The 24957-nt window shown below is 36.7% G+C and overlaps 1 protein-coding gene and 1 long non-coding RNA gene across 2 annotated transcripts; one reads left to right on the top strand and one right to left on the bottom strand.

The window, feature by feature from the left end:
• The first annotated feature begins 259 nt into the window (after positions 1-259).
• LOC129570266 (sushi, von Willebrand factor type A, EGF and pentraxin domain-containing protein 1) lies at positions 260-22442 on the top strand. The gene is made up of 32 exons (XM_055449810.1): positions 260-377; positions 1958-2179; positions 5679-5749; positions 5890-5911; positions 7681-7762; positions 8531-9484; positions 9578-10164; positions 10264-10355; positions 10437-11928; positions 12007-12501; positions 12594-12910; positions 12998-14713; positions 14802-14877; positions 14956-15172; positions 15275-15403; positions 15496-15852; positions 15944-16305; positions 16390-16509; positions 16596-16828; positions 16913-16943; positions 17026-17200; positions 17266-17405; positions 17475-17886; positions 17972-18738; positions 18816-18892; positions 18963-19186; positions 19544-19645; positions 19975-20165; positions 20267-20440; positions 20523-21551; positions 21660-21725; positions 21811-22442. Exons 3-32 carry the CDS (start codon positions 5684-5686, stop codon positions 21843-21845), a joined length of 10740 nt encoding a protein of 3579 aa, XP_055305785.1. The 5' UTR covers positions 260-377; positions 1958-2179; positions 5679-5683; the 3' UTR covers positions 21846-22442.
• A 1-nt stretch (position 22443) lies between these two features.
• LOC129570267 (uncharacterized) lies at positions 22444-23333 on the bottom strand. The gene is made up of 3 exons (XR_008688104.1): positions 23164-23333; positions 22973-23102; positions 22444-22902 (listed from the first exon to the last, which is right to left on the bottom strand). It is a non-coding gene; the product is annotated as an uncharacterized LOC129570267 (long non-coding RNA).
• Between the last annotated feature and the right edge of the window lie 1624 nt (positions 23334-24957).

Below are 24957 nucleotides of genomic sequence, written 5' to 3'. Positions count from 1 at the left end.
TAAATATATCCACATCTACATTATATATATGAATATATTGTGCAAACCATTTCTTTCCATCTTGTATTCGTTGAATGTGGTATTTTACCACACATACACTGCCAATGCTACGAGAAGTGAGCGTAGACTATATACAAACACGAATAAGATCGTTGAGCTATGTGTATCCATACTGTGGCGTAGCCATCATTCCTCGAAGGTGTATTTGTATTGGGTTGAAGAAATAACTTGTGTAGAAAGAATTTTAATTTTTACTGTTGTTGAATACGTTTCGAAGTATGGCTTCCTAACACTGCTCTTTTCTTTGCGGTGCGACCGTTTACCTTTACCATTCAAATCAGTAAGTGGTTAACTGTCGTCAGCAGAGGAAGTATGAAGTATGTGATCTTTTTTTTTCATTATATCTGATATATTTGAATAAGAGTGTCTTACATTAAATCAGTACAATATTTTGTTATGTTTGTGTTAATTTTTAAAATTTGACTATGAATTTAAGCCATAGTTTATGTGTGCTATTCGTTGTGATCTGTTACTAGTGATATTTAGATAGATCTTCCGTGGATAATGGCATTGAGTTAAAAGAATGGAAGAGAAGGGAATTCAACAGTAGTTCTATTCCAATCGACTAAAAGTGCAGCGGTATAGCTACATAAATCTCCAGCTCGGTGTTGGCCAATCAATACGCTAACATTTTGGTTTGCATCAAATTAGTGCTCAGTTAGTGCCGGTAAAATTTGAATTGGTGCTCCCTGGATGTGTTTACAATTTTTATTCGAAATTTTGGGGCTAGTGTATCAACCTATTTTTAAGAGAGTATAAAATTCATAGGCCAAAAATGTGTGATCAAATAGTGTACGAAATACATCTATTCTAACTCAATTGGAGACCCCATACCTTTAAATTCGATATGATCATGAGGATGAAGGACATTTTAACGACGATAAAACGAATACGAAACCGCCTAAAACACGTCCAAATTAGAGTGTTGAGTTTAATGATTGTTAAATTCATCGCCTGTGGTTTATGTTAAATATATAAACCATAGATTGATGCATTCAATAGGCACTAATTGCGCTCAAAATGTTTGCTTCATGAAACTTTTTGTCTGATATTTAGTGTAGCCAAAATATTTTTTTAGAGCAGCCATAAACAATTGGAAGTTGAAAACGTCACAAATTAGCGCTCAATTAATCGTATTGTATTGATATTCCAAGCGTTGAAAAAGTGAGTCATCATGCGCGCAATAGAAAAAGAATTGTCTTTTTCATTATGCAGGAAGAAATAGAGAAAGCGGTTTGCACCAACCGTAGTATGACCACCGCCTTATTTATGATTAAAAATGTACTTGTCGATTGTGCTATTGAGCTGCGTGTTGAGTTACTCTTTTTCTCTTATATACTTTGAAACGCACCTCGTACGAAGAGATCTTAACACAATTTCATTTCAATTCTTTCATTTCTTTTTGTTTCGTTTCGTTTCAATGAAAAATAATAATACTAAGCGAATAATACGAAAGAAACGGTGGCGAGCTTCAATTATTGTGGCAAATATGATGATAATGATGATGATGATGATGACGATGACGATGATGATGAAAAAGGAAAGGCACTTGAATGTATAGAAATAGTGGCGAGTTCTCATTTTGTTTGTTGTTCGACAATTCAGCGGAAATTTTTATTTTCATTCGAAACGCTATTCGTGAAAAATTCTATTTAGTTGACCAAAGCCTCCGGGTCGACTTGTAATATTGTAACGTGTCGACTATGAAAACTCTGAATGCCTTTCCACGGAAGAAGTACTTTTGCGACTTGTTCTTATTTTACTCACGATCATCACATTGTGAATATATAAGTTGCAAGTTTAAATAAGTCTTACACTCAAAACAACCAATGTATTTGCGACGACGAATGCGTATTTGAAAGACTGTGCCAATTGAATAATAATTTCTCTTCTCTAGTTTGGCCATTGAACATCAACAACGATTATTCCAATGAAAAAAAGTGTCATGAATCATTTGTTTGCCTGTGATGGATTTCATTTTATAACACTATTGTGAATTGTGAAGACGATAAATACGGAATAGGTGCATATAATAAGTGTGTGGATTGAATTTACATTTGGATTTCCTGATCTGAATATCCGATATAACGGTATATTTGTGAAGATAATAGACATTTAGGTAAGTACTATTTAATTCATCCCAAATATGTTCAGTTTAAATTAAATTATTCATTTTGATTTAAATGATGCGGAGCAACAAAAATTCATTGATATTCGGCAGCGCGAATTTGTTTTAGTTTATCAATCATCATCGTAGTATATCCTCCAGTTGAGATGACGTTATATAACAAGTGTATTATATTCGTGCTTAACGATCTTTCTCTTTTCAACATCATATATATTTCGATTCACACGAGAAAAACGATCACATCTTATAGATAATTCCAACCAAATATATTCCGAAATTGATGACAGTCACCCAACGTAACTGTTGAATTTTTCAAATTAAAAAAAAGTAAAACCGGTTCCGTCGCATAAACACTGTGTCCATTTCTTTCGTCGCAGAGCCACGTCAATATCGAAAAAGGTGGTTTTTCAACATAGCAAAAAAACCGATAGGTGTCCGAATTCAGCTATTAACGGCATAAAGTTACATGCGGATTATTAATGTGCAATTTGGTCATCATCATCACCACTTATTATTTTATCTGGATATATGTGCTGCATAAATTGTTCGGTGGTTTATGTATATATCAAATATATGACTAATTCAAATCTTTCGATTTCGTATCCATTCCATTCCATTCATTTTCGTTTCGGTGAAGCATTCACCCGCCCAACGACGCCTTTTTATTTCAAATATTTAAGATTCGTGATCGTGTAAATAGTCATTTCCATATACTACTTTCAAGAGTATTGATATTTTTGGTATTCGCATTTTGCAGACATATGCACTGCAACGAACTATCGCTAAAATATGATGGAACTGAAGGCGTTTTGGCTAAATATGTTAAATGGCTTGAGTACAATTCGCATTATTTCGAAAAAGTGCTGAAAAGCAGGTATACTCTCGTGCCCAATCATTACAAACACGTGTAAACAGGCGAAGCACAACAAGCTCGAAGAAAACATGAAACCCAAAATAATAACAGCACAAATATTTATGTGTTATTTCAGCTTAAGGTGCAGACTTCGAAGTTGATTCATTGTTCATGGTTTCTCTCTAGTTTCTTATGCATAGCATAGCATAAATGTGCACTATCTATCTGTAGTGGCAACGGCAACGGTATTATTATTGTTTGTTCTACATCCATACATACATACATACGTATATACATCCGTACGTATTTACGATCTGTTAAAAGAGCCTCTTTGAATATATCCTTACATGCCGAACAGCGTTTTAAAATTATAAATTTGGCTGTACACTGTACACACCATGGTATATACTATATGCGTACTACTTTTACAATGGATGTGGTCAATCGGCAGCCAGACTTGTTCAAAGTATGCATTCTAACAGTGCCGATTATTCCCTGTATATAATCATGTCCAAATTTAATCCGATTTTAAGTAAAGCCCAAAGGATATTGCTATGTTTAGTAAACATCGTATACAAGTTTAAAATAGCTGTAATTTTCCTTTTATCGTTGGCATGAAGATTTTTGTATTTTTTAAGTTAATCAAAAGTCAATCCAAAGACTTCTCAATCATATATAAAATGAAATATTTTACTGAAAGCTATGCAAAACCGCTTCACCGCTTCAGTATCCTTGCATTTGGCCATCAGTTGAACATGAATGTATTGCATTCTTATAGAGTTTACGCATTCAAAACGGTTACAAATATATTTTTTCACACACTTTGAATGAGACCGCACAAAGAAAAAAAAACACCAACACCCGCTGTCGTGCCCAAGAAGTAAAGAAAACAATGTGATTCATAAAGTTCACATATTCTGTTGCAAATCATTTCAATTACGTTTTTGTGCAGCGCTAACTTAACATTTTACAGTAACCTAAAAACGTGGAACTCGACAACTGAGAAAACAATTAAAGTTCAAATCAACTGTTTTGCACATTGTTCACTTGCGTATTACATCGAGTGGTAAACTCAACGATGGTAATTTTGTTTTTATTTCTGTATTTTTGCTAGTGAATGTGACATAATTTTTCGAACAATTATAACTTTTTTCTATTTTCCGCTGTCATATGTAAATCACTATATGAAAACCGATCAACGTTGATCGTAACGTGTAATTTCGACCATCGTTCATTTGCTCTACATAAGTTGGAAGTCGATTAGTGTTTTTTTTGGGAAACATCATTTTCCATATTTACGCAGTGTATATTTTTTCCAATATGCGCGTAGCTTGGACATAATATTAATATATAATGAAAGAAGAGTAAAACTCATGAAATTCCAAGTAAAGAAATGTACATTTTTTTCCAAAGCCCAATGAACCGTACATTTTCAATACAGATGACAAACTATCAGCATTTCTTTCCTCGTCTATTTATGGGAAAAGGTGTAAATGCCTTCAAACCGAATAACCATCGTCGTGTATACTTGATGTTTGACCAGTTAGTATTTTCACAATTATAACTCTGTTTGGAAATCAACATTCGAGACGCACGCAGCATTACGATAAATAAAATGAGCACATTTCCGCATGAATCGACTTTTACTCTGTCTGATTTTTTTATAATCGCTACACGCCGCTTGAGTGTATGTATTTATTGTGTGCTCTGGAAGTCTTGTAGTCTTGTGTTAGACTTACATACTCTATGTAATACGTATTGCATAGAACGAAAACCGCTTTCTATCAGAAATATCTTGTTCGTGTCCTACTTCAAATCTTTTCATTATTTCAACATAATTAGTGTTATTCCATGCTCACTGTGCTTGTGTTCAGAGCTTTGCACATATAGTATACGTTAGAAATACTTTCATGTAATTCGTTGGCGGTTTTGATTTTTCATCAAGCAATGTTTTTTACACAGCATATGAAACAGGTGTATATGTATTATGTGTATATTTACTTTTGTCTGTGATCTTTTTGAAAATGATTATATTAGTTCTATGCAAAAGAAATTCAAGTACAAGAAAGGCTTCCGTATTTTATGTTACTTTTTGGCACATAAATTGTGCTTACATTTCTTACATTTTTCTTTGTCTCCCAGTCTCTATTTTCATTCATTCAGTCTAAACGTATTGAATTTCGATGATCGACTGCATTTTTGTCATTTCTTTTTCAATGTACTCTGTGTGATGTAAACAACGAGATTTAATGAATTAATGCCTTTGGGTCAAATGCCTGAATTCATTAATAGTATTGTACATTACACGAATGTATGTTACAAAGATTTACCGATACCAAATATTTTACAAAAGGTATTGGTACTAAAAAGCAAAAGTAGTCAAATTTCTCTATTTTCTTATGTTATTCGCATGAACAATGGCTGTCGCCAGTGGGAAAAACCTTCAATGCCATTTTATATTTTAAACGAACATTCGAAATGGTCAAAGTGCAAAAAAAGAACTGCCATTTAGCAAATATACATCCAAGTTGATTATTCGATATTTTATCCATTATATTGAATTATTATTGAACGATATTTGGTAACCAATCAGACTATCAAATATTGATTCCAACTTTTTTTTATTTTGTTATGCAGAAAAAATGAGGTCGGGATCGGCAGCCGTCGTGATTTGGCTGGCCGCCTTTGTCTCATCAATTTCCTCGCAGGTAAGAAATTCACAGATATTGTATAGAAATTATTCAGACTTTATTTTGACTAAATACCCAATTGAATTTCTATTGTAAACCAAATTGCTTGAAAAAAGAAACAGAATTAATTTTATTTTTCTTCCTCTTTCCTACCCTAGGAACTGTTTTCATGCCCCAACGGTAACTATATGCTCTATTTTATATTGTACTAATTTGTTGATGTATTCTTTTGCACAAGAAATTGAAATGTTAACAAAAGCGAAACTGGTATGGCCTACCAAAAAGAATTTGCGTATAAAAATGGATTTTTTGTGGGTGTTCGATATTTTTTAGTCGCAGCAAAGTCGCGTTTAACCTTGAAACATTCTCCAAAAAGTCGCCAACAACTTTGATTAGTATCCAATTTAAATCATCTCAATACATTGACAATAAAAATGGAGTGCACGAACTTTTGTGTTTATTAGATTATTACCAATGACAATTCTTCAACATTTGCTTTCGAAACAATGCTACAAAATAATTGAGTTCCCATATTTTATGTGCTACAACATAAGAATGAAGTATTTCTCACCAATGCGATGATTGTTAAACATCAGAAAAATTGCTTCAATTTTTCATTCGTATACAAGAAGCAGAAAGTCGAGTAAGAGAAGGAGAAAAAGTAATTTCCAGTTGCCATTGAACCGAAGAAAAGCAGAGCATCTCTGCTTGTATATGCAAGCGCATTATGGTCGAATGATTTTTGCATTTTAAAAATAGACTGTGTGCGCTTCCGATCGTTTCAAGGCCAATAACCTCTTGCATCTTATCATTATTCTATTTTTCATGTCAATCCAATGTTTCTGTGTATCATATCAAATAAACAAACGACTTTAATGCCCAATACATGTGATGATATCTTGTGGAAAATTTATGAAAAATGTGGCTTCGTTTTTGTTGTTGTTGTTTTCGCATTCAAATAACAATTATTTGCTGGCTATTGGTAAACATATGTATAAATGTACATTGTACAAGAATAATTTCCGTAAATTTACCTAGCTACGTTGTGTATTCAAATCTTAAGGTTGGATATTGAATACTTATCAGAATTACCCGTTATTCAAGCACTGAATTTATTAATTTAAACAAAATTAGAAGCTCCATGCGACTTACTGTACAGTATATATATATATATATATATATATATGATATCGTGGCGTCCACTACACCGAACAAGTGACTATTCTGAACGAATAATAAAAATTTACTCACGTTTGGACAAGTTCGATTTAGGTGAAAATTGTAATTCACAACACCGCCGTACACCATAAGCAACGAAACAAGACAAAAAAAAGAGTTCAATGGCATTGTTTTCGCTAATTTATTCTGGGCTTGTAATAGAAAGCGCAGAAAATAATACCAAAAAATCACTTTCGAGTACGTCGATTTCTTCTTGAAGCACATTTGTCATGCTTTTAATGATCGACTAACTATATCTATTGAAGTGGATAGTTCAAAGAATTTAAAGAACTTAGCGGAAAGTAGCGAAAGGCGATTGGAAAATAACTGTTGTCTTTGTTGACATTTCCTCTTACCTTTTAGAAGCACAATTCAAATCATTTTATTAAATGAATTTGAAATACGGTTTCGAAGGTTTTTAATCTGGCACTTTTACTGAATTTTAACGACAAAAACGCGCCCAATTCAATACCATCGAATTATTTCTTGTAATATAAAAGTAATAGCATCATACAAAGAAAAAAAACTTTTTTCTAAGGTGTAGTCAAATAATAATTGTTACATTATATATTGGTTTGAGGTATAGTTTACGCCATAAGAAAATTATTTGTAAACCCATTCAAATATTGCAATCATTTGAATGAATGTTTAATGAGTTGAAAAGTGGCTCTAACAACATGCTCAAATGCTCCTATACGATTAATTCTTATTGCGAACATTGTTTTTTGTAGGTTGGGAATTACGTGGTTTAAACTGTTACAAATATTTTGGCATTAAACATTCATGGGAAAAAGCTGCAGAGCTCTGTAGACGGTAAGTTCTTTTCTTGAATGTTTTTTTTTCTCTCAAAATATGTCATCCACGGTTTGCACTAAATTTAACCCAAATGTACAATGACAGAAACATCCAAAATATTTCATCATAAATCTCAACGAATTTCAACAAGAACACCGAGTCTAGTGTTAGGTTGTTCCAGTTAATGAAGTGGTAGAGTGTAAAACTTAAATGATAAATTAATACAGCAAATAGGTCATTTCTTCTTGTTGAAACGTGACCACTGGCCATGTTTACTTTAAAATATGTTTTCTCATCTTCATACGTACACACACATACACACACAAACATTATACGCATTATACGATAACCACAATCTCTTCAACTTCGAAATTTAAATAAAATCACTATGAATAACGGAACTATGGTGGACGTAAAAACATAAACAAATCAGACACAACCTTCACAAGTTGTTTGAAGAAATTATTCAATAAAAAAATAATTAGAAAAAGGTTATCTAACACGCAATATTTTGGAAAAAGTATATTTCTTCGAGAGGTATATGAGGCAGGTGGTAAAAGTGTGCGTATCAAATATGAATTTTCTTAAGAAACCAAGCGAAAAAAATGAATGCGAGCGAATGTAAATTTGTCCATTTTCTGCAGTTTTGTATTGATATACGTATATTTTTTTCCTTAATTTGATTTGATGATGATTTCACGAAAGATGCAAAGTATCGCCGCCCAATGAATGCCCATCAGTGAGAGTTTCATTTCTAAAATAATTTCATTGTCTTGTGGCTTTCAGATATGGAGCAGAGTTAATTACAATCGATTCATTTACGGAAAACAATGTAACGCTATCCCTTGCTTCAGCGAACGATAAACGGCTAGCAAACAAATATTGGCTGGGTTTAGCAACACTTGACGATCTACGAACGAATACATTAGAATCAGCAGCCGGCACTTTGGTTTCACAATATTCTGGATTTTGGTCGCTGAAACAGCCAAACCCAGACGTAGGTGAATGCGTAGCAGTGACATCCGAATCACAATCAGCCCAATCATGGGAACTAGATACGTGTGAAAGTTTGTTACCATTCATGTGCAAGTCGGCAGCATGCCCACAGAATTCGGTGCATTGTTCCAATGGTGAATGTGTGAACCAAGCATTTCGCTGTGATGGTGTAGATGACTGTGCGGATGGCTCGGATGAAATTGATTGTCCAGCCAACTGTAACTTTCACATGCAGTCAAGTGGCGATGTGATCGAATCACCAAACTACCCACACAAATACAATGCACTGTCCAAATGCAAATGGATTTTGGAGGGACCAATCGGTAGCAACATCATATTGCAATTCCAAGAGTTTGAGACCGAAAAAACGTTTGATACAGTCCAACTTTTAGTTGGTGGTCGTACAGAAGACAAGGCAGTTTCATTGGCAACACTTTCGGGACGTGAAGAATTGGGCAACAAACCGTTTATCACTGCTTCAAATTTCATGATTGTTAAGTTTACGTCTGATGGTAGTGTTGAGCGCAAAGGTTTCCGTGCAACATGGAAAACGGAACCACAATCATGCGGCGGCGTATTGCAGGCATCAAGCCAAGGGCAAATATTAACAAGCAGTGGATATCCAAAACTATATCCAGCCGGATTAGAATGCTTGTACATCTTGCAAGCACAACCTGGCAAAATAATATCCGTCGAAGTTCAAGATTTGGACTTGGTTCGCGGACGTGATTATCTACTCATCAGGTACCGATTCTGATTGGGATTTGAAACAGCGGCTTCAGTTGCTGTTAAATAGCTAACTGTTATTCTAATTCTTTTTTTTCGATCATTTATCAGAGACGGTGAATCGCCGAATAGTTCAGTTTTGGCGCGTTTATCTGGCAAGACAGACGAGAATACGCGAGTAATAATTTCAACAGGCAACAAACTTTATCTGTACTTCAAGACAAGTCTCGGTGAATCTGGAAAGGGATTCAATCTAAGATACACACAAGGATGTCGTGCAACACTTCATGCCTATAATGGAACCATTCAGTCGCCTGCATTTGGATTGAGCAACTATCCAAACAATCAAGAGTGCATATTCAAAGTAAAAAATCCAAATCAGACACCTCTATCACTGCGATTCGATAAGTTCAACGTGCATTCAACCGATATGGTGCAAGTGTATGATGGTTCTTCGATATCGGGTCTTCGGTTACACTCAGGCAATGGGTTTACTGGAGCAACAATTCCAAAAATTACTCTAACTGCTTCGTCGGGTGAAATGTTGGTTCGATTCATTTCTGATCCACTGCATAATGGAGCAGGTTTTTCGGCTACATTTTCAGCCGATTGTCCCGACTTAAGACCAGGAGAAGGTGCGCTGGCCTCCAGCAGAGATACAGCATTTGGAACAGTTGTACAATTTACATGCCCAACCGGTAAGAGGCATACTTTGTTTGTGATTTTCACAAAAAACGAAATTCCGTCGAAGTGAGTAATTAACAATTATTTTATTTTATTTTTCATTTTTTTTATAGGTCAAGAGTTTGCTACAGGCAAAAATAAGATTCAAACAGTTTGTCAAAAGGGAGGCAAATGGAGCGTCGAATACATATCAAAATGTCAAGAAGTGTGTATATGATTGAATTTTTGGTTTTGTTTTCATTCATTCGTTTTCTGATGGAATTATTTTCAATCCAACTTCATATAGGTTTACTGCGGTCCTGTTCCACAAATTGACAACGGATTTTCAATTTTTTCATCGAATGTTACCTACAATGGTGCTGCTACTTACCAATGCTATGCTGGATTCGCCTTTTCATCAGGCAAACCCACCGAAAAAATTTCTTGTTTGGCCAACGGTCATTGGTCTGCTCAACCGCTTTGCTTAGCATCACAGTGTCCCCCACTGCCTGAGGTGGCACACGCAAATGTGACATTATTGAATGGTGGCGGTAGAAGTTATGGGTCGATCGTTCGGTACGAATGTAATCCGGGCTATGCACGCTCTGGTCATCCGGTTCTCATTTGTATGTCGAACGGAACTTGGAGTGACGTTGTTCCGACATGCATGCGAAAACAATGTCACCGTATTCCTGAAGTGAAAAATGGTTTCATTGTTGATACAGAACACCAATACTTTTTCGGAGATGAGGCACGCGTTCAGTGTTACAAAGGCTACAAGTTGAATGGAACAAATATCATACGCTGTAGTTCCGAACAGAACTTTGACAACGTTCCAACTTGTGAGGACATAAATGAATGTAATCAATCTCAATGCGATTTAGCTTCGACCGAATGTAAAAATGCACCGGGTTCGTTCCAGTGCAAATGCAAAAAAGGTTTTGCACCAACAACGGAGTGTCGTCCCGTTGGTGAACTTGGTTTAGCTAATATGGGAATCTCGGAGGAAAGTATTATTGTATCGTCAACAGAAAATGGCTTTGATAAAAACAATATTCGATTGAATGCAGCTGAAGGATGGTGCGGAAATTCAAACGAACCGAGCAAAAACTGGGTTACTATTGACTTCAAAGCGCCGACCATTATTCGTGGTTTCCGTACAATGTCTGTGCAACGAAACGACGGTCTAGCATTTACTTCAGCCGTTCGATTGCAATATACTGATGATTTGGCTGATATTTACAAGGACTACGCCAATCCAGATGGTACCGCGGTCGAATTCAGAATTTTGGAACCAACTATTGTGTCGATTCTTAATTTGCCAATTCCGATCGAAGCCAGATATGTACGTTTCCGCATTCAAGATTACGTCGGTGCTCCTTGTTTACGATTGGATGTGATTGGATGTACACGCTTGGATTGCGTCGATATAAATGAATGCGCTAAAAATAATGGTGGATGTGATCAAAAGTGCATCAATACCCCAGGTGGCTTTTCGTGTGGCTGCAACTCTGGTTTTGAACTTTTTACATCTAACGGAACGGCTGGATACATGATTGAGAAAACAGAATCAGGTCTACGTGACGGCGATTCATTGCAATTGAATAAATCGTGTGTGCCAGTTTTGTGTCCGACTTTGGAATCACCAGAAAATGGAATAATTTTGTCGACCAAAAAGCAGTATCACTTTGGTGATTTAGTCAAAATTCAATGCGATTTTGGTTATGTAATGGGAGGTAATTCAGCACTTTTGTGTTTATCGAATGGTCAATGGAATGGAACAATCCCGAAATGCGAACGTAAGTATTCGAAAAAAATGATTCTATCCACAGATATAAAAATGGTCCATTGTAATTGTATGAACTTTTTTTTCTCAGCCGCACAATGTGTGTCACTTGGTGGTGATCTATCTACTGGACTCGATGTTATTCGAGCGAATGTAGAGAGTGTTTTAGTGCCTTTCAAGGAAAATGTGACTTTAACATGCAAATCAGTTGGTAGAAGTTTGAGAAATACAGCAACATCAACGTTCAGACAATGTGTGTACGATCCAAAACCAGGACTTCCCTTCGACTATTGGTTTTCTGGTGCTCCACCAAGTTGTGAGAGAGCAAACTGTGGCGAACCTATGCCAACCCCTGGTGCTGAATACGGCCAATACCGTGTGGATGCAACCAAGTACAAGGACCAATTCTTCTTCGGTTGCCAAAATACATTCAAATTGGCTGGGCAAACCGAGAAAAATGATAACGTCGTACGCTGTCAATCGAATGGGATCTGGGACTTTGGTGACTTACGCTGTGAAGGCCCCGTTTGTGAAGACCCTGGCCGACCATCGGATGGTTCGCAAATTGCACGAAGCTATGAACAAGGTAATTTAACTGCAACATGTCTACATAAAATGTTTTCAAATAATACGGATTCAGAATAAATTCAAAAACAAAATCATATTATTCTAATGTAGGTTCTGAAGTGCTGTTCAGTTGCTCAAGACCTGGCTATATTCTTATAAATCCGAGACCAATCACCTGTATTCGTGAACCAGAATGTAAAGTAATCAAACCGTTGGGAATAACATCTGGCCGCATTCCAGATAGTGCAATTAATGCCACTTCCGAACGAATGAACTATGAAGCTAGAAATATTCGTTTGAATTCCGTTACTGGATGGTGTGGTAGACAAGAAGCATTTACCTACGTCAATGTTGATTTGGGTCAAGTGTATAGGGTAAAAGCTATCTTAGTCAAAGGTGTTGTTACAAATGATATCGTCGGACGACCGGTAATAATCAACTCAAATAAGTCATACAATTGTGAATTGGAAACCCCTTTCAACATATTTCGTTATTTTCTTTTGTTATGTTTATAGACGGAGATTCGATTCTTCTACAAACAATCGGAGAGTGAAAATTATGTCGTATATTTCCCCAATTTCAACCTTACAATGCGAGACCCGGGTAACTACGGTGAATTGGCAATGATCACATTGCCGAAATATGTTCAAGCCCGATTCGTAATCCTGGGCATTGTAAGTTACATGGATAACGCTTGTTTGAAATTTGAATTGATGGGCTGCGAAGAGCCGGTCAAAGAACCCCTCCTTGGATACGATTACGGATACTCGCCATGTGTTGATAATGAGCCACCGGTGTTCCAAAACTGTCCACAGCAACCAATAATCGTCCGACGTGATGCTAATGGTGCCATTTTACCGGTGAATTTCACGGAACCCACGGCCGTTGACAACTCTGGATCGATAGCTCGTTTAGAAGTGAAGCCACCCAGCTTCAAAACACCAATGCACATCTTCCAAGACACAGTCGTTAAATATGTAGCTTTTGATTATGATGGAAACGTCGCCATTTGTGAGATAAACATTACGGTTCCCGATGTAACTCCACCCAAATTGAGCTGTCCACAAAGCTACGTTATCGAACTGGTTGATAAACTAGACAGCTACACCGTAAATTTCACGGATACTCGAAAGAAAATTACAGCTACTGACGATTCTGGTGATGTGATGCTGTCATTCATTCCATCCAGAGCAACTATTCCGATTGGAAAGTTTGAAAATGTCACAGTCATCGCATCTGATAAATTTGGAAACAAAGCATCGTGCAACTTCCAGGTATCTGTACAAGCATCGCCGTGCGTCGACTGGGAGCTTCAAGCACCAGTGAATGGTGCTATAAATTGTTTAACCGGAGACCGAGGTATTGAATGCAGTGCTTCATGTAAACCAGGGTTTAGATTCACCGATGGAGATCAGGTCAAATCATTCACATGTGAAAAGTCACGTATATGGCGTCCAACTTCGGTTGTACCCGACTGTGTTTCAGAGAATACCGAGCAAGCCGATTACCATGTAACTGCAACCGTTACTTATCGTGCAAATGGAGTTGTTATTCATTCATGTTTATCACAATATCAAGACTGGCTTCAACAATACTATGGTTCTTTGAACGAAGTTCTTTCGTCACGTTGCTCTGCCGTTAATGTTAATATGAATGTATCATTTATTCGTTCGATGTCCACGTTATTGGATGAAAATGTAGTGAGATTGGACTTTATTCTAGTGGTGATACCAGCCATTCGTCAGCCACAATTGTACGATCTGTGCGGTTCAACATTGAATTTAATATTCGATCTTTCAGTGCCGTACGCAAGTGCAGTCATTGAACCTCTGCTAAATGTGTCGAACATTGGCAATCAATGTCCACCATTAAGAGCACTGAAAAGTAACATTGCTCGCGGATTTGAATGTAGTGTTGGTGAAGTATTGAACATGGACACAAGTAATGTTCCCCGATGTTTGCATTGTCCAGCTGGTACTTACGCAGGAGAAAAACAAAGCTCATGTACATACTGCCCACGTGGATTCTATCAGAATCGCGATAGACAGGGCAATTGTCTTGCATGTCCAAGTGGAACATATACCCGAGAAGAAGGCTCCAAATCAATCAACGAATGTCTTCCAGTTTGCGGTTATGGCACATTTTCGCCAACTGGTATGGTTCCTTGCCTGGAATGTCCGCGCAATTCCTTTTCAGCTGAACCACCAACCGGAGGTTTCAAGGATTGTCAGGTAGGTGGTCCCTTGCTTGAAGTACAATTTTTTTGTAAAGTTAATAGTAACAAGATTTTTAATCAATTTGATCCTTCAATTATTAAAGGCCTGCCCTGCAAATACATTCACTTTCCAACCAGCTGCTCCTTCAAAAGACCGCTGTCGATCGAAATGCGCACCAGGTTTGCACACATTCATTCCTTCGTGTCTTGTAGAAACATGTATTTCAATTTTTCGTGTTATTTCTTCTCAATTTTCAGGATTCTATTCATCAACGGGTCTATCCCCATGTAGTGCATGTCCGCTTCATTTCTATCAGAATGTCGTGGGTACAAATACATGTAATGAATGTCCAACCAATATGAAAACTGACAGTCCAGGTTCAGTTGGACGTGAAGACTGTAAACCTGTAGTTTGTACTGAAAACAGTTGTCAACACGGTGGTTTGTGTGTACCAATGGGTCATACAGTACAATGGTAAACATTTCTCATAACATTGCATTTAGCTGTTAGCTATTTCTTTTTTCCCAATTTTTTATTTTTCAATATATTTCTTTTTGTAACAATTCAATTACGTAGTTTCTGCCCCGCTGGATTTTCGGGTCGACGGTGTGAAATTGATATAGATGAATGCGCCTCGTCACCTTGTTTTAATGGTGGTAGCTGTACTGACTTACCTCAAGGATACCGGTGCAAATGTCCTCCAGGGTATGTTGTAGATATTTTATATTTCTATTCAAATGTGAGGAAACAGTAGACAATACGTTTTTAACCATTTTATTTGAATTTGGAATGAACAGATTTACAGGTGAAAATTGCCAAGATGAAGAAAGTGACTGTCGATTAGATACTTGTCCAACGCGGGCGATGTGCAAGAATGAACCTGGCTATGGAAACTACACTTGTCTGTGTCGCAGCGGCTACACCGGTACCGACTGTGATATAACCATTGATCCATGTTTAACAAACGGAAATCCATGTTCAAATGGCGCGGCATGTATTGCATTGAAACAAGGGCGCTTTAAGTGCGACTGTTTACCGGGCTGGAGTGGACAACATTGTGAAATTAATGTGAACGATTGTGCTGAAAACCCATGTTTGTTGGGAGCAAACTGCACTGATTTAATTAACGATTTTAGTTGTTCCTGTCCACCTGGGTAAGATTCATCATATTTTCAATTTAACCGGAAGGGAATCGGTAAATGAACAGTTCGATGTTGTATTCCAATTTGAATTTGAATTTAATAGATTTACTGGTAAACGATGCCACGAAAAGATCGATTTATGTCTATCTGAGCCTTGTGCGCATGGTATTTGTGTCGACCACTTGTTTGACTATGAGTGCGTATGCCATCCTGGATGGGCCGGCAGAAACTGTGATTCGGATATAAACGATTGCGAAGATAATACATGTGTCAACGAAGGCACATGCGTTGACTTGGTTGACGGTTACAAATGTAATTGTTTGCCAGGATTCGAAGGAAAGAATTGCCAGCACATGACAGACGACTGTAAGAGCGAGCCTTGTCAAAACGGAGCTTCTTGCATCGATGAACTTGATGGTTATGTTTGCAAATGTAGACCTGGCTTTGTGGGATTACAATGTGAAGGTAATGATATATATATAGAGAGTAAAATGAATCAAAATTGAGACGGAAAAAATTAATTTTATTTCATGAAATTTCGATACATAGCTGAAATCGATGAATGTTTATCCGATCCATGTAACCCTGTCGGAACGGAAGAATGTATTGATTTCGACAATCGATTCATTTGCAAATGTCGCACAGGTTATTCTGGAACCCTCTGTGAAGGTAAGTTCCATCCAAGCAACCATTTTTTTTCGAAAATATAATATGCATATTCTGACAACTATTTTATTGAATCAAAAAAAAAACAGAAAATATCGATGACTGTAAATATGATCCATGCCTAAACGGAGGTAAATGTGTTGATCGTATCGGATCTTATGAATGTGTCTGCGCGGACGGATGGACCGGTCAAAATTGTGAGAAAGAGGTGGAAATGTGCTCGGTTGCAAGTGGCACCTGCAAGAATGATGCCACCTGTATTAACCTCTTCCAAGACTATTTCTGTGTCTGCCCTAAGGGTACCGATGGAAAACAATGCGAAGTGGGTTGAACATAATAGTTATAGTAGTATTTTAGAGATCCGAATCAATTTAAAATAAAACTTTTTTCATGTATGCATATCTAGGTTGCACCAGAACGATGTGTCGGAGATCCATGTATGTACATAAACACATAGACCATAAATTACTTATATCTATAACGTAGAATATTAATTTTTTCGTTCTTTTGAAACTCTAGGCATGCATGGTGGAACTTGCAGAGATTTCGGATCGGGTTTAAACTGCTCTTGTCCAGAAGATTACACAGGCATTGGTTGCCAGTACGAATTTGATGCATGCGAAGCCGGACAATGCAAAAATGGGGCATCGTGCATCGATAAAGGACAGGGATACACTTGTATTTGCCAACCAGGGTAATTTCGATTTGATTCATTGAAAAAGATCACATCTAAAATAAACACTGTAATTTTTTCAACAGATTCACTGGCAAAAACTGTGAAAATGATATTGTGGATTGTAAGGAAACGTCATGTGCACCAGGCGCAACATGCATTGATTTGCCTAGTGGATTCTATTGCCAATGTCCATTCAACTTGACTGGTGATGATTGCCGTAAAAGTATGAATGATGAAAGAGTGCCTAGTCTATGTGAATACTAATTTATTCAATTTTAACACTTCTTTTCAGCAATTCAAGTGGACTATGACTTGTACTTCAGCGATCCAACACGTTCAACAGCTGCTCAAGTCATTCCGTTCTATACGAGTGGCAGCAATAGTCTCACAATTGCAATGTGGGTGCAGTTCTCACAAAAAGATGACTCCGGCATCTTCTACACACTTTATGCAGTCGATTCAGCACATGTCACAACCAAGCGACGATTAATTCTGCAAGCTCACTCAAGTGGAGTTCAAGTTTCACTGTTCGGTGATTTGCAAGACGCATTCTTGTCATTCAGAGAATACGCTACGATTAATGATGGCCAATGGCATCATATTGCCGTGGTATGGGATGGTAAAACTGGCCAACTCTTACTGATCACCGAAGGCTTGATAGCCAGTAAGACTGAATATGGAAGTGGCAGACAACTACCAGATTAGTAAGTTTAATTGCTAGCCGAGGAAAAACATCCGATTTTGATTTATTTTACCTACTTTATTCATTCATTTTTTCGTGTTCATTAGTGTATGGGCAGTTTTAGGTAAACCACAGCCCGAGCAATTATCTTTATCGTCGGTTGCATACACTGAAGCCGGATTCCAAGGTCGTGTCACGAAAGCTCAAATTTGGTTGCGCGCTTTAGATGTTACATCGGAAATTCAGAAACAAGTGCGTGATTGTCGCAGTGAGCCAATTTTGTATCGTGGTCTGATTCTCAACTGGGCTGGCTATGAAATAACATCGGGAGGCGTTGAACGTTTGGTACCATCGACATGCGGCCAAAAGAAGTGTGCTGCTTCGCACAGTGGTCCAACATGTAGTCAGGTCGATGTTGATAAAGAGCCACCGCATGTTCAACACTGTCCAGGAGATTTATGGATTATTTCACGTAATGGATCGGCACAAGTGACTTGGGATGAACCTGAATTTGTCGATAATGTTGGCGTAACACGAGTTATTGAACGAAGTGGACATCGCTCTGGTCAAACATTACTTTGGGGCACTTATGATATCACATATCTCGCATCTGATGCGGCCGGCAATACAGCAAGCTGCAGCTTCAAAGTGTCGGTTCTATCCGAATTCTGTCCACCGTTAGCCGATCCAGTTGGTGGCAATCAAGTTTGCAAGGATTGGGGAGCTGGTGGCCAATTCAAGGTATGTGAGATTAGCTGTCATCAGGGTCAACGTTTCTCCGAACCGGTTCCAGAATTTTACACATGCGGTGCGGAAGGCTTCTGGCGTCCAACAACAAATCCATCTCAACCACTCATCTATCCGTCATGTTCACGTAAGTTTAAAAACTGTTCAATATGAATTGCATAAATAAAATTATGGCTCATATCCATTTTCGCAACAAATTTCCAGCGTCGAAACCAGCGCAAAGAGTTTTCAGAATCAAAATGATGTTCCCATCTGACGTGCTATGTAACGAAGCTGGTCAAGTAAGTAGCAAGGAATATATATCAGATAGTCATCATTGTAATCATCTTGTATATTCGCTTCGAAATTTAGGGTGTCTTGAGACAACGAGTACGAAATGCTATTAATTCGTTGAACAGAGACTGGAACTTCTGTTCATACTCCGCCGAAGGATCAAGAGAATGCAAAGATATCAAGATTGACATTAACTGCGACCATTATCGCGGTGGAAACGCGAATCGTGTTCGTCGACAAGTAACTGAAGAAGATACTAGCGGAGGAACATATGTTGTGGATGTTAATATTCCAAGCGAACGGTAAGTTTTATAGAATATACGGAATCAGTTTTATTGAAAGTTTTTAGTTTAGAGAAACGAATGATATAAAAACCATTGTACCTATATCTTACGTAGAGCTAGAAAAGATATTTGTGCATTTAAAAATACAATCCAATTTTAGAAGAAAACACGAATTTATAACATTACAAATTATATGGTGAAAAGAAATTTCACTCGTTAAGCACATTGTAGAGAATAGTACATATGAACATAGGAGATATTTTGAAGTTTTTTTTAGTAAATTGTTAGTTCCAGTATACATATAGTAAGGAATCCTCAGGTATTTAGTTTACCATTTTGTTGTATACATTCTAAAATGAAATAAACACAATACAGAAACGTAGCTACGGATACAAATGATGCAGCCACACGAGGTCGTGAAAGTAGACAGCAAGGTGGTGATACGTATACATTGGAAATCGCGTTTCCAGCTGTTGTGTGAGTGTATCATCTCGAACCTAACTCCTATTTTGTTATAAGCATGTGTTAAAATAATTTAATTGGTGTTGGTGTTTAATTTTACATATGTTCCAAATTCTATACTAATTTTTTGCAATCACCCAAAAACCCTACGTAACTATTCATTTGATTTGTATTTTAATTTATTCACTGTACGATCGACACGTAATACGTTTCACATTCTATATATGTTTCATTTATGACATCCAAATGATCATTTATCCCAATTGGGAAAGTCAAAATTAGAACACAGTTCTATGTAATTATGGTTCAAAATTTTCTAACTGATTTTCTGATCTTCTCTAAAGTGATCCAATTCTGCATTCTTCGACTGGAGAGAGATCAGACGTCAAAACTCTATTACAAAAATTAATCCTTGAAGAGAATCAATTTGCTGTACAAGATATTTTACCAACTACTATTCCTGACCCATCTTCCTTGAGCTTATCATCTGAATATGCTTGTCCAAGTGGCCAAGTGGTTATGGTACCAGACTGCGGTAAGTTTTTCTTTGTATGCCATATGAAATACGTCAGATAAAGCAGAAATCAAAAAAGAAAGAAAAAAATTTGCTGAACAAAAAAAATATCTTCTTTTCAGTGCCATGCGCGGTAGGAACATATTTCGATCAAACAAATAAAACATGTAATCCATGCCCACAAGGAAGTTATCAATCGGAGACTGGACAGTTGCAATGTTTGAGATGTCCGAGCATTGCGGGCAGAATTGGCGTAACAGCTGGCAGTGGAGCACGTTCAGCTGCAGATTGCAAAGGTAGTTTGACTTGATAAATTGTTTATTCTTTTTTCCGCTTTTTAATTACTCTATATCCAAACTGTTTGACTTTTTTTTGTAGAACGTTGTCCACCTGGTAAATTCTTGGACACTGAAAGCGGTCTTTGCCGATCATGCGGTCACGGTTTCTATCAACCAGAAGAAGGTTCATTCTCATGTCTTTTATGCGGTCTTGGTCAAACAACACGTTCGGCAGAGGCAACATCTCGTGAGGAATGTCGTGATGAATGTGCATCCGGTCAACAGTTGGGCAGTGATGGTCGATGCGAACCTTGCCCTCGTGGCTCATATAGATCGCAGGGCATTCAACCCACATGTCAATCTTGTCCATTAGGACGAACTACACCAAAAGTTGGTGCGTCATCGATTGAAGAATGTTCACTACCAGTGTGTCAACCAGGCACTTATCTAAATGGTACATTGAATCTGTGTGTGGAGTGCAAGAAAGGCTTCTACCAATCCGAACCACAGCAAACATCTTGTATTGCGTGCCCACCAAATCATAGTACGAAATCAATCGGTGCTACAAGCCGTTCTGAATGTACGAACCCATGTGAAACTATCAAAGAAGGTCAAACTCATTGTGACCAAAACGCATATTGCATTCTGGTTCCTGAAACATCCGACTTTGAATGTAAATGCAAACCCGGCTTCAATGGAAATGGCACCGAATGTACGGATGTATGTGAAAATCATTGTGATAATGGCGGCACATGCGTCAAAGATCTGAAAGGAACACCGTCATGTCGATGCTCGGGATCATTTACCGGTCCACGTTGCTTGGAACGATCTGAATTTGCATACATTGCTGGTGGAATCGCCGGTGTAGTGATATTCATCGTTATTATTGTTCTATTGATTTGGATGATTTGCGTACGTTCGACGAAAAAGAAAGACCCAAAGAAAATGCTTACGCCTGCCATAGATCAAACTGGATCACAAGTTAATTTCTACTATGGAGCACATGCACCGTATGCAGAATCAATTGCACCCTCCCACCATAGCACCTACGCACACTACTACGATGACGACGAAGAAGATGGTTGGGAAATGCCAAATTTTTATAATGATACTTACAACTTGAAAGAAGGTACGACACAACTTCGAATCAAATATTCTAAGAAATGTTTACATAATATCATTTCGATTGTTCATATTTCCAATGGTATAACCAATAACAACTTTCTTTGATATTCAGGCATGCACGGGAATAAAGATGACCTCTACGATAGACTTAAACGACATGCCTACCCTGGAAAAAAAGGTATATATCCATATATAAAATTGCTCATTCATTCTGCAACATCAACTAACTGCTTCTTTTTTTCCTCTTATTCCTTTAATTTCAGAAAAGAGTGACAGTGACAGCGAAATAGGACACTAAATACAAGCAATAGAACGAAAAAACGCATCGAAGGAAATTTATCACGAACAAATCATTGTAGTTTCATTGTAATTTAATTAATTGATGAATTAGGTTAAAAAAAATGAAATTATTTACGAGAAAAGTCTCTGGTCATTTTGTATAAAACTTGTTTTTAATTTAGAGATTTATTATAGAAAAAAAATACAAGACCGATAAACCAATTCAATACTCACTAGAGTATTCTAATTTCTCGCCATTTAAGATTATTTAATACAATGTCGAAAAAAAATTAATAGATATATATAAATTCTATGCTGTTTTCTATTCATGAGTTCTTCATAGCTGCTACTTAAGCGATCCACAAGCGATACAATTCCTTAGCAAAACTAAGAAATACTCTCGAAACAGATGGCAGTAAAGTAGGGAAATTTGTTGTTTTTTTTATTAGAATGACTGCAATTGTCTCTCTTTTTCAAATCACATGGAAGTTATTCGAATACACCACACAACTAATTCTAAGGCGTTTGTAATCTTTAAGCTTTTATGAAAAGATTATAAGCCTGTAAGCCTGTAAATTGAGACAAAAATTATGAAAATAAAATTAAATTAAAATAACATTAGTCTTTTCATTCACAATGCAACAATTTTCCAAATATCGTATGAGTTCTCCACTTGGATGTGAGTACCACCATTGCCGAGTGAAATCCCCGCTGGATTTTGAAAAAAATATTTGGTATTTTTATTTTCTCGACTTTTACAGTGTGATGGATGTTCGTTGGATTTTTCCTGTGCCTTGCTGCCTTCAGCATAATTTTAGTCATTGTAGAGGTTCAAGAAGAAATTTATTCAACACATTTTAGCAAATAAAAAATCATCACTCTCGATCAGGGTTTTGCCGCGATGTGTCTCTACAAAGCAGATTTTGTTCAGTTTTTTTACCATAGCTCGACACTGACTCAACGTCGCTTTTTACTATCTTACGTTTAACATAATTTGAAATTGCATTTTGAAGAACCGATTCTAAAGGACTGTATAATGATAGAGAACGAATTCTTGCGCGATTCATTTCAATTTCCTGCAACGACAACAGAAGAACCCAACAGTTTGGCCGTTAGTGTAAGTAGTATTCCTTATATACATCGTACCTTGAGAAGCTGTGCGTTTCGTTTCCTAATCATTTCTGGTCATAAAATGTTGAAATGATCTGGTTCGCTGTTCAAATATTCTCCGGTATTTTCATTTCCTTTTTTTAGCGCATGAATGTCGGTATTCGAACTAAAGTGAATATATGTTTTTTTTTTCATTTCGAACAAAAAAATAATACGTTTTTACTTACAACATTTGTGGTTTAGTTTTTAAGACAGTTTCTTTATATTCATATTGTTTTATCACTAGCCTCAAATTAAACTGGTATTATTTCGTTGTTGTTGTTGCCATTAGCTGTTTTTCGTTGTTGTTGCCATTAGCAACACCGCAGTGGTGAACAAATAACCTCGTGCAGCTTGGCGTCATTTCCTCCACTTCCATATGTTTGCAATGATGTTTGAACTTTGATAAGCAAGCTTCTACAATACAAATTGAATGCGAGTGGAGACGCCACAAAAATGACTCCAAAATCGTCGATTAATGATCGAACTACTTTTGACGTCAACTTCATTGTTTCCAAATAATATCAACTTCATATTATGGAGCCGTTTGCAATATATTTTATTTTAACAAGAAATAAAAACTTGAATTTTTTTCGCATTGAAACTTGTTACAACGCTCAACGGTGCCTATTCCTCCATTATATGTTCCAGACAGCACACATTTACGTTTACAAGAGAAATACTTACATTTGTTTGTTCAGCTGCAAATAAGTTTCGGTTCGGAATGAAATTTTCAACTTAGAAATGCAATAGGCGTCATGCATGGGGTTCACAATTGAACTATTTATTCTTTATTTCATTTTTCTTTTTTATGACTCGACATATTGAGAAAATCTATTTTATGTTTGGTTTGAGTTTAATGATTATGTTTGAGTTTAATGTTTTTATAATTATTTTTTTCGAAAAAGATTCTTCCTATCTTCTTAACTATTCATTCCAATACGTTCACGAATTTCCTGTTTGGTTTTCGGTCCCCATCTTGGAACCAATTTCATTGGGCTGTCTGGGGTCATGATGGTGTTGTCTGCTTTATTCTGATGTGATTTAATGCTTTCTAAACGCTCTTGACGCACCGCCTCATATTCCTTTATATCGCTCAGCTTCAATGTAAAGCTCTGAATTTCTCGTCTTCGCATGTTCTGTATGGTGAAGAATCAAATAGGATAAATTAATGAATGTAATAAAAAAAAAACATAGTGGATTTGAACGAAGCAACATTTTTTCATTATTCGAAATATGGTTCAGTGTAAATAGAGTAGCGAACATTTTGCATAAGTCGATTTGTTATGTTGGACAAAAATTGTCTCTCATACCCATTTATTTTTGAAGCAAAAGTGCCTCACATTGAGTGTGTTTTAAATTCCAGAAATATATACACAAGAAAGGTCTATTGACACAATTGGTTCTGTGTGCTTCATTTACTGCTGCTATTTACTTATATTCATTTTTTGTTTACAACACATTCATGATGATGCGATAGATGTATATGAGACCGCTTTCGCCATAGCACAAACAACTGACAATTTTAATTTATCACCATTTTTTTGGAAAAAGGGAATTGACACGAAACTCTTTTGTAGAAAGATGATTGTGGATGATTTATATAAATCAGTGAATTTTCTTTGAATTGAGAAGAACTACTGACTATATTATATCAGAAAAAAACAACATTCGGCAATTTCCAAGAGAAACGAGAAAAACCATTTGATACAGTAGGAAATTTTACATTCAGTTCTTTCTTTTCTGACAAAACAAACACTTTGATATTGAAAAAAAATCTAGAGTATTTTGAGCGAACTCAAGTTTGAGTTTAGAAATTCATTGTGTATAAATAATGTACAACTGAATGCAGACGGCCTGAAACATGTATATGTATGTGAAATTGTAATTTGAATGTATTTTGGCTGTGTATTGTTACCGAAACATGCGGATCCAAAGAGTACCTGAAAAACAGACACAATTTAATTTAGATGATAAGACAC

This window comes from Sitodiplosis mosellana, unplaced genomic scaffold, assembly GCF_009176505.1.
Source record: "Sitodiplosis mosellana isolate CC-2019 unplaced genomic scaffold, AAFC_SMos_1.0 Smas_scaffold_47, whole genome shotgun sequence".
Classification (NCBI taxonomy): Eukaryota; Metazoa; Arthropoda; class Insecta; order Diptera; family Cecidomyiidae; genus Sitodiplosis; species Sitodiplosis mosellana.
The sequence above is the reverse complement of the archived record's forward strand: the minus strand, read 5'-3'. Positions and strand labels throughout refer to the sequence as shown.